The sequence below is a fragment of the Acomys minous genome (genome assembly GCF_964271855.1).
Source record: "Acomys minous genome assembly, chromosome: 11".
Classification (NCBI taxonomy): domain Eukaryota; kingdom Metazoa; phylum Chordata; class Mammalia; order Rodentia; family Muridae; genus Acomys; species Acomys minous.
Genome location: NC_140492.1, coordinates 47075412 through 47086539, shown reverse-complemented (window position 1 = coordinate 47086539; position 11128 = coordinate 47075412). Strand labels below are relative to the sequence as shown.

At 43.4% G+C, this 11128-nt stretch overlaps 1 protein-coding gene across 2 annotated transcripts; it reads left to right on the top strand.

The window, feature by feature from the left end:
* Positions 1 to 1249: 1249 nt before the first annotated feature.
* On the top strand, positions 1250 to 10754 carry GCSAM (germinal center associated signaling and motility). Of its 2 annotated transcripts, none has more exons than XM_084800802.1 (6): positions 1250 to 1353; positions 3932 to 4006; positions 6474 to 6527; positions 7443 to 7489; positions 8945 to 8973; positions 9869 to 10754. In XM_084800802.1, exons 1-6 carry the CDS (start codon positions 1325 to 1327, stop codon positions 10184 to 10186), a joined length of 552 nt encoding a protein of 183 aa, XP_084656928.1. In that variant the 5' UTR covers positions 1250 to 1324; the 3' UTR covers positions 10187 to 10754. The 2 variants fall into 2 exon arrangements, with proteins under 2 accessions (XP_084656928.1, XP_084656929.1); XM_084800803.1 differs by having other exon boundaries at positions 1252 to 1353; positions 3938 to 4006.
* The last annotated feature ends 374 nt before the right edge of the window (positions 10755 to 11128 follow it).

Below are 11128 nucleotides of genomic sequence, written 5' to 3'. Positions count from 1 at the left end.
GTGGGCAAAAGGCTATACTGCATGATACACTACAGCTTCTGTGACAAGATTTTTTTGTTTCTGATTGTTTTATTTTACTGGGGGGAGGAGATGGATTTTGGTTCATGATATGACCATATCTATGAATCATAGACATTCAATAAAAGCTAAAAAAATAAAATAAAAATTAAAAAAAAAAAGCTTGTCTTTAGGGAGGAGGCATTCAGGTCAGTTGCTGATCAGAGGCATCTGTGCCCTCTCAAGTACAAGGCGCCTTCAGCAATAGGGTCTAACTTTCCACCTTTAGGGGGCAGCCAAGGACAATAGCAATTAGGCTGGATGTTTGGGGCATCTCTTTGACAGCCCTGACCAACAACTCAAAAGGAGGCTTATCATGCATGGGGTTGCAGTTTTTGTTACATGATCTTTGGCTCTTGGAGGGAGCATTGTCAGTCCAGATGGGAAATTTTTACTTAAACTAATATATGTGTATTTATACAGAGACTTACATAATTATAGGCATTTTTAGGGAGAGAGCTAATAGTATAATTCCTTATGACTATTTTCAGACATCCTTACTGTAATTGTTACTTTCCTCTTTCCTTCTGGATTTACACACACACACACACACACACACACACACACACACACACACACACACACACCACTAATTAGAGTGCTCCCATTCTCCCCATTTCCCACGTCAAGTCACTTGCACCCTACTATTCCCCTTACTACTGCTCCCCCACCTTTACCCAGAAATGGTCCCTTTCAACTTTCCTGGTTCCTGCAGTTACTTCAGCATGTGCCATTGTGAGTAAATTTTGAAAGGCGACATATTTTTAGGTAGACTGTGGCTTGATTCTGGTTTTGTTGCTCTTGTTCGGTTTTGTTTGCTGGGTTTGTTGTTGCTTTTGTTTATTTGCTTGTTTACTTGCTTCTAAACAAAGGTCTCTCCCACCCCATTTGACTTTCCTCAACCAGTGATTTAATAGATGTAGGTGTCTGCCATAGGAAATCTCCCATGGTCCCTCTGAAACGACAAGCCTGGAGTTCTCTAGGGTGGCTAAAGCTCTTCCTGACCAGTGGTTTCGAGCTTGGTTAATAGCCCAGTGCATCAAGATTTTGCCCTTTCGGGACATTCGATATGCATGTGCCTCTCATGCTATCCCCAGCGCTGTCCCTCCTCCTGCAGGCCCCTCCTCCTTTTGGCTCTCTCTGCACAGGTGGCCAGGGCTGCTCTAACCCTACTTTGAGTTGCAAACTGCCAGTTAGAGAGCAAGTTGCAAAACCGACCGGTGAGAAGGAAGTGGGAACAGACAGAGGGAAGGTGCTGAGAAGCCAGATGGGGAACTGTCTGCAGGGAACAACCGGGTGAGTTCACTTTTCTCTGGAGACCAGGGGCCTGACCCAGTGGTGAGAGAGAAAACGGGGAGTGTTGCTCTCAGGGTAAAGGGAATGGGAAAGGAGTGTGACAAGAATTTAGTGACTCCTGAGCCACACACCATGTAACATTCTTAGAGGTTTTGGCTTCTGCCCTGAATCCCAGCAGGAGGAGAATGGCTGGAATTCAGAAAGAGCTCATTAAAGAAGGGCTATGTCCATCTAAGAAATGAAAAACTGCCCTGGGCTGGGACAAGGGATGCTCTCCTGGTCTCTTGGTGTTCCCGCATAAGCTCATGAGCACTCATCCTTTCGGGGATCCTCTATAAACTTAAAAATAAATAGTAACTTCCTGCCACCATGGGGCTTCAGTTAGTACGTTTAAAAGCAAGGTAAGGAGCGGTCAGTTGACTAAGGAGAGGCCGTGCTTTCCTATTCCTGGACTTTGGTCTCCTCCTTTGAAATGGAAATAATAGTGTAATTCTACCCAGATGCTCCAAGTGTGGATGGTGGCGGCATAGTCACTGACAGAGAAGGGTCCGTTAAGGGGCGGCTATTCTCAGTTTTCATAGTGTCATTTTCATTTGACCAAAGCAAACACAAGTAAAAAAAAAAGTTATTACCCAAATTAAGGGAACTATAGTTTAAAGTGAGATGGTTTATAGAGAGTAAGCGGGCAGGGGTTCTTACAGAGTAGTGCTTGCTGCCTTGGTTTCCAATAGCATAGAAAGGGGAACAGAGAAAATATTGTGTAAAATGCCTCTTACCCAAAGGAGGCTTGGGAGTATCTGTGCCCTTTCCTGAGAGCCAGCATTACCTGAGCATTTTCCTTGAACTCCTGCAACCCCTCCTCCACCTTCTAATAGCCTTCTGGGAGATTCTGAGTGGCTGTCATTATGTCTCACTGTGGATACCTCAAAAGTACGGGTCGCTTCTTATTTTCTGCTCATCGCTTTGTGAATCTCTGGCTTCTGCCACACAGTGGGTACCCAATAAGTACCACACAGATTATTGGAAGCCTTCCTGAGGAGAGGGAAATCAAAATGCAGCTATGGGACAGATGAGGAAACCCAGTGAAGGATGGAACATGTCGTACACTTCCGTGTCTCAGAAGATTGCTGTGCAGTTAAGTGTTGTAACACTGATGCGTATCAATCACAAGAGAGATGAAAAGTATAGAAATACAGGTGGAAGAAGATGAGATGAGCTGGTAGCCATACTTACAGTTACAGCATTATTCCCGTAGTCTTTATTTTAACTCCTATATCCATAAGCCATTTGCATTTCTTTACCTACAAAGAGCCAGTAATGCCTTCCATTAATTTTTGTTTGAAGTTTAGTATATTTTGCTTCTGATGTAAAAAGCTGTCTGTATTTTTTAATGGGTTTTCCCCATACGTATTGCAAAAATAATAATTTTCAATTTATAATTAAGTTTTTTTATAATTCTGTGTTCATTACATTTTAAAGATGCTTGAATTCACTTCAGAAATCCCTTAGGTGTCTCTCACTGAATTCACACTTAGCAATCTTTCCTTACCAACTCACACACTCATTTGTGTGTGTGTGTGTGTGTGTGTGTGTGTGTGTGTGTGTGCACGCGCCCTGTTTATGAGTTTACATTGAGTCCTATATAGTCAGTACATAGTTCAGATACTATTGTATCTCTACATAATTGCCTAGTGGCCTCAGAATTCCATACCTGTGCTAATTTAAGCCGTGGTCTTCCATGAGCCGACATCTGTTAGCATCTCTGCTGTCCCTGTGGCACAACCTTACTACGTCTCTACAGATCACAAGCTAAAAACCACCTCTCTCTTACAGGAAGAGCCCAGAGTCTTAGAGAAAAGTGTTTTCCCAAAAGAAAACCCAAGTTTTTCCCCCTTCTTGGTTGTAGATCCTCAAATAAGTTGCCTAAATTTTGTCCCCAGTTTCCTGGTTAATAAATAATGGGACAATAATATTAACCAATGGACTTGTTCTGAACCTGAATGAAATATAACACGTAAAGAGACTGGCGCATACTAAGAAATATTGACAATTTTATTTTGTTTCTTCATACTCTCAACTCCCAGCAAATTGGTGGGGGGGGGGGGGGGGAGTTAAACAGAAATCCAGTCCAAACAGTGAATGAATTTATTCTCTTTAATTTAATTCTTTCCTTCCCTTTCTATCTATCCTTCTCCTCTGGATTTCTGTGAAAGATGGTGACTCACAGTACCCTATTGCTTGGGTTCAGCCCCTGGAACCGCAGTGAAAAGAGAATAAACAGAGAGGCCCAGGCTGTTCTCTGCATGGTGGCATTTTCACGCTTGCGATGAGGATTCTCTGGGATTTTTTAAGGATCATAGGTGTGGGCTGTTCCTCACAGTGACAGAGATGCTAGATTTGAAACTAGTGATGATGTCCTGTGCTTCAGAAGGGAATTTGAATAGATGGCGGGGCAGTGAGGGAAATGCTAAGGTAGTCATGATTGTGCATAAACAAAAGAAACAAAAAAGTTGGAAAAAACATAAAACTACAATGGGGATTATGGAAGGGAGCACTTGGCCCATTTCTGATATTTCAGTCTTAGGTGGCAGCTGGACATGCAGGAAACACCTTGGAATCTGAGACTCCAAAATGCCAAGCGGAGGACACGCAGGTGAGAGCATTTGCTACCCAACTCCCCTGGAAGAAAGAGTCTGTGAGGGGTGAGCCTACACTGTTCCCACAGCTGAGGCCTAGGGCCAGCCATAATGGTAGTAAGTGTGAAAACAGTAGGAAAGACAAGATGTCCCTACATTGGACCGGAGGCATGCTGCTAGTCTAAGAGCCTTGTGCTTCCTTTTCAATGGGAAATCAGATACATAAGTCTATGGTAGGCCTTGAACTAAAGACCTGAAATTCTGTTGTTTCTTTGTTTGTGGAATAAAGTACCTTTGTGCTCAAATCTCTGCCTTAGCTTTGTCATATTAAGTTCCTGTTTCTTTTTTTTTCTTTTAAAATTTATTTTTGAATATATTTTATTAATTTTTTCATATTACATCTCAATTGTTATCCCATCCCTTGTATCCTCCCATTCCTCCCTCCCTCCCATTTTCCCTTTACTCCCCTCCCCTATGACTGTGACTGAGGGGGACCTCTTTCCCCTGTATATGCTCAATCAAGTCTCTTCTTGGTAGCCTGCTATCCTTCCTCTGAGTACCACCAGGCCTCCCCATGGGGTCCTGCTCAAACTATGGCACCAGCCAATGACAATATCTGCAGTAAATTTCAAACCCCTACACAGATCTAGCCAATGGACAGGACATTCTCCACAATTGAGTGGAAAATGGGGTCTGACTTTCACAAGAACTCTGGTGCCCCATATTTGACCAAGTTCCTGTTTCTTAGCTAACTGTAATTTCCCCATGTCTTGAAAGGCTCGTAGAGAGGTGTTTATGTGTGCATACAGGTGCCATGTCTCTAACACAGATCCATGTATCCTTCCTGGGTGTCCTTTCAAGTACCCAGTCTTAGGGAACAACTAAGGAAAGAATCTCGCAATGCACCAGTGCCTCAGGCCTACGAATTCCAAATTATGTCAAAGCCTCTTGTTCTGTGACCTACAGAGTTTGCAGCAATTTTCTCAGTGTTCCAGGAGGTACTTTGGAGAGAGGACCTAAAAACAAGCCACAAAGCCAAGTCTTCCTTAGAGACAGGCACTCAAAGATCCTTCTCACACAAGGCTCCATTTTTTCAATGCAAGTTGAGAATCATGTATTTTGCGGAGTGTCATTGGCCACCTATTAAAGTACATACATCACATGATAGAAAAGAGAGAAAAAGGTGACAATAATGATGTAGTTGAGAGAAATCATAGACGAGGACAGAGGCCTTATGAAGACAGGCACCTCTGGTTGCCGATATCCCTACAATGCCTCTCTAACTCATGGTCACTTTTCATGTACTACTGCCCTTTCTGAGGCAACTCCAGGGCTAGTTCACTTGGAGGCACAATTTTAGATGTCATTTTCCATAGCTGTCTTTTACATGCTGCGGTCAGTGTGTAACTCACCCCAAGGCAAAATATACACATTAAAATGCAAGAATGCATTGCAAAGAAGTGTATGAAAGGACACCTTACAAATCACTTTTGCCCATCATTGCTTTTGTATGATCCTTAGAACTTCATGAAATAAGTAGTATATATATCCTCATCTTATAAATTAAGAAACTGGCTCAAAATGTTTAGAAATACGGATCCAGTACCTCAGAACTCTACTTTTCCTTCTCATCTCACTTCTGTATTCCCTTAAGGAGCCTACCTTTTTGGTGTTGGTCAGACTCAGAAGTTTCCTTATGATGTCTTTAAACAACAGAAGCAGAAGATGAAAGCAAATGATTTACAGGGCACAAAGGACATTAAGGGTGACCGAAAGAAGAGAAAGCTGTGCCCATAACCCACAGCCCCAAAGTCTCTGATAACACATAGAACCTAGAAGCCATCAAAAATGTTCAAGCAAACTGGTAATCCTAGCCATGGCCATGGGGTAATAGCCAGCCCTTCCTAGTCTGCCTCTTCTGGGGAAACTACTTGGGAAGTTCACAGCGTACATGTTTTTGAATGGTATTTTCCAAATGGCTTTATATAATATGACTGGTACGATATTTGTAGTGCATTAAAAGGGGCTTTTATGGTGAACCCTGTAGGTTATCAGCCATGTGTCCAGTTCAGAAACACAGATAAGCAGACATCATCCTAAATGTGGAGTGTAGGTAGGAGAGATTAAAGAGAGTGCAGTGAAGCAGGAGTCACCGACAATGGAGATACTACCTGACCCAAACAAAATACTCTCTCAAATGTCTACACACTTGTACCTTGATTGGTTGGTTGGTTGGTTGGTTGATTTTTGGAGATAACTCCATCACAAGTTGTCAAGTAAATCACTGGAATTTTGAGTTTTAAAACTTCTTGTTTCCTTCGAGAGAATCATACAGAAAGATTTTTCCCAAATTAGAAATCGGTGGTGTCATAGCCCTGTGTCTAATTCACCTAAGAGATAAGGACAGAAACAGCAGAGGGGAACAAGTCACCCCCAACAAAACTGCAGAAACTGGCCTCACTGACTTCTCCTCATGTCTCTCAGATATTTCAGGTGCTGGAGTTGTCACATCAATGAAGGCTGTCCCTGTCTTCCTTGGTAAGTGAGGTGTTGCTACAAGGAGTTAATTCCCTAGCTGTGCTTCCAATATGGGACTTGTAAGGGAGCTCCTTCCTTCCTCTTTGTGGCTACACCCGTGCCTGGTAGCAAGCCCAGATATGATCCTCGGGAATCAATCACGGAAATAACCCCTGGAGTGTGGTGAGAATGAAGAATAATTGTCTCCTGGGTGGTACCTTCTTTGTACATGGGCAAGCCTCAGAAGTAAGAATGAAACTGCCCATTACTACTGTGAGTTTCACATTGCAACTCCCTTATATAGAAGCACACAGTTCTGCCCTCTGCATGGAGAATATATCGTCCAAGTGATAGTTATCATCCAAACTGAGACATTCTTGGGAGTGAAAAGATTGATAAAAAATAGCTAACCACCATAAATTGATTGATAATGATATTAACTGAACCTAGCATGCCAGACCTGTGGCTGTCCTAATAACAATTGTGTCTTTGCCCCCTAGAAAACAAAGGGCTCCCATCATATTTCCAGGGGATCTTCTGTGCAGTGTACTTTAATAGAAAATGGCTTTTTGCCTGGGTGGTGACAGGTTAAGCTTGGGATTAAAAATTTCCTGCTTCTCCATTTGCATGATATAAATCAAAATGGAAGTTTGTGTCAGAGATATTCTGATGAGATATTCTCCAAAAATTTAACCTCTTAACACCACATAGATATGTTTCAGATTTAAAAATAGACACAGGAAGAGGGGGAAAGGAATATATTTTTACTTGACATCATCATATATTTCCCTCTTTCTTATTCTTTCATTCCTATATGTTGAAAGAGGTACTATAAAAACCATAGTGTCTACCGAAGATTGAAACTGAAGTTTCATAGTATACTGTTTTAAGAGCTTCGGTATATTGAAACAACCCGTCTATATTTCTTTCTTACAGGAAAACCACAAGCACACTTAAAGCCAGGCAAGAGCCCCCAAAGCAAGGTAAGTCACCAGCTCCCCATCATTTTCACTTTTGATGCACTTACATTTCTAAAATGTCCTTCCTCTGTGCTCCCCAAGGCCCGGTGAAAATATCCCTAATATAAACCTACATGTACTGCTGCAATGTATCCAATCCCATGTTTGTTTCCATTAGATTGTGGACTCATTGAAACAGGGAGTGATTTATTGATCTCCATATTCCTCAGTCAGTGCCTGATCTGGACACTGAAGGAACAAAGAAGAACAAATATGCCAGCTAGGACACAGAGGGGCAGCTGAATAGTTTGGTCTTTACCTTAAGAGCCACAGGGAATTATGGGGAAGTTTTCCAAAAGAGGCAGGGATGACCAGATTTACATTGAGGGGATCATCCAGCACAATGGCATAAGCAGAGAAGAAACAGTATCAACCCCTGCCAAGAACTGATGCCAATAGAGCTCTTGCCAGGCTGTTGGGACAGATCAGTGTGAACATTAAAGAAACAAGACTTGAGGACTGGTTGGAATGAAAGCACATACAAGAGAGAGAATGAGGAAGTGGGGGTGGGAGTAGGGGAGTAAGGACAGACCACGGCATTTTGGAAGAAAACTGGAGGGATTTCATTTTTCCCTCACTGGCTGTAAAGTGAAGAGTGTAGCTCACCCATGCACTGAGTCTCAGCAACCAGCTCTCAGGTATATAGTGCAGCCTCTAGTCCTCCCAGCCTGAGCTGTTTCACCCCAGGAACAATGGGTCCCAACAAATCCCAATTTCTGTCATAATAAAACATGATGAAATAAGGCCACCAGTGCCATAATACAGAGTTTTCTTCTAATGAGAATTAGTAAAATCCTGCATGGCCATAAAATGTATAGAGATTTTTCGGGAGAAATATAAACCATGAGTTGTGTGGTACCATCTGTGGACAGCTCTACTTCCTTTCTTTCTGTTTATCCTGGTTGGATGATAGGCATGGGAAGTGTGCCTCTGCACTTGCCTAGAGCCACTGTCTTGCTTCAGCAGAAACATAAATGTTCAGCATCCAAACTCCTCATTCTGATAACTTTCCTTGGGCACCAGCCCTTACGCTACCACCCTCCTACCTTCTCTGTGGGTCTCCTGTGCTTCCTTGTGTGTTCTCTTCCTTGAGAACACTCGTTTCTGGTATGTCTGCCCCCCTAGTGCATTTTACCAAGTAGGTACATAGTGGGTATCACATAAGGAAAGAGAGAAGAGAAGGGATGTAGTTTGCTACCCAAAGTTGCACAAAAGGTATCTTTCTCCACTGGCCCATAGCAGCCAGAACAGGCTCTGCTGTGGATTGTTTAGGCTGTCCTATGACTCTTCAGGGTCCACTACAGACTTCTGTAGACTACCCCAGCAGTCCCATGGCTGTCTGGCTGCGTATACCCCAGCCCCGCCCTCTGGGGTCCCCTTCTAGCCTATGATTCATTGAATGTTTTTTTTCCCCTGCAGATGAAGGGATGACTTCATCTCCCATTCAGGTAATAAGAGCCCTTCTGATCCCAGCATGGAAGAAACACTGTAAATGCCAGGGCAGGAACCCAAAGCCATTTGCAGAGCCTGGCGGGGGCATCAGCAGCACTTCTGTCACATAACTTATTGGAGGGAACTAGCATTTGCTGTGCACTCTGTTGATGGCAGGCCATGTTTATCGAACATCTCCTGTAACTGTGACAACCACCCAGATTATTGTATTACTGTCGTACTCTTTCTTCTTGCTTCATAGAAGCAGACTATGAAAGATTAAGCTACAGCCTCCAAGGCCAGGCAGCTGAAAGATGCCAGAGCCAACATTCAAATCCCAGTCTCACCCTCACATCCTTAATAACACGATAATCAGTAATGTGGAGCCTGTGGATGTAATTCAGCTTATAGAGAGCACTTATGTAGCATGCTGGAAACCCTGGGTTTGGTCCCAAGCACAGCATAAACTGGATGTGGTGACACACATACTCCCATGGTTCTCATACCCTAAAAGTAAGAGGAACAGAAGCTCAAAGTCATCCTCTGCTACTTACTGAATGGGACACCTGGGGCCCTGTCTCCAATAATAACAATAATCTCGTGCTGTGTAGTTAAATGTTACCTAAGCCCATCCAGTGTTCTAAGACCATGGTCAAGGGTCACTCTGGAACATGTTAGAGAGGGACACAGTAAGATGCCTTGGGTGACAGGAACCACCCCATCTTCTAGTCTAGTGTCTGGAATGCTCCTACAGCCATTTAGGAAAGATGGCCAAGAAATGGAGAAAGATGTGGAGACAGGAAGGCAGACTTCCCCCTCCCCCATTGGGTCTGCATCGTTTATGAAGCATAAACGTCATGGGAAGTGGCCATATCTTTAGGATGTCTCCCCCCTGACCTTTCTGACCCTCAGGACAATGCCAATGAGACCTACACGGAGGAGCTATGCTACATCCTTGTCCATCACAAAGCAGTCGGGTCAAGACCACCAGGCCACCCAGCCGACGGGCTCTACGAGAACATCTCCAGCAAGGCTGAGAGACCCAGGGCATCCACAAGAGGAACAGAGACTGAGTATTCGGTTATCCACTTTCCCTCTCCCCCTCAGCCTCTCCCTCCCGCAGAAGATGAATATGAACTTCTTGTGCCCAGCAGATTCTCCTCACATGTCCCTCCACATCCACGGCCACCTGCGGCCCCTTTTGAGACTCACTTCCCTCATCGACAGTGATCTACCTAGGCTCCAGCTTGTTAAGCACTGACTTGAAAGTAGCGGTCTGGTTGAAACAGTCACTAAGCCCAAAGATCCTTTATTTCTTCTAGAGGACCTTGGTAGGGCAGACTCAGCAAACCACAAAGCTTCTTAGAGTCTGACAATAGGCAACCTTCAAAAATGAGTCAATTGTCTTGAACATTGCATTGGAAAAAAAAACTGACCACCTTTGCTTCTAAGTGGTGTTAAAAATAGTCTGTGGGAGGAAGGCCTCTCAGCATCTACACCTGGTTGTACCACAAAAGGCTCTGCTCTTCTCACGAAGTTCTTATGAACTAGCCCCACAACTGTCCTCTCCAGCCAGTTGGATGCTTACTCATCATGTTACATGTCCCCAAAGGGAATTCCCTCATCACTGTGAAGTTCTTGCTTGGCGCCATTTGCTATGGGAACTTGCAATATACTTTTTACTCCGTGAGCTGAAGACATGTGCTCTACTCCGTGTCCTCTACTCACGGCCCCCATGCCTTGAGAATCTCCTGTATCATTGTTAATGTAATTTTAAACTATGTTTTTAAACTTTGAATTTCTCCTCATGATTGTCTTTCTCCTATGGCAAAAGAAACCATCCCCAGAACCTCATCCATGCTAGGCAAGTGATCTCTCACTGAGAGACAGCTCAAACCCCTTGACACAAATCTCAGTAGGATCCCCCACAGTACCAAAAACTGACAGAGTAGAAAAGTTTCTGGAGAGCCTTTAATCCCACTAGCTTCTTTTTGACTGAGAGGAAATTGGTTGCCCAATGGTACGTTATTGGCATTAGTGGCAAAACGTTATTCTGGCTTCCAAGTCAGTGCTCCTACTATGTAATTATATACATATACATACATACATGTGTGTGTATGTATATATACACAATAAATTTCTCCATAAATCATCCAACATCTGTGAAATGTC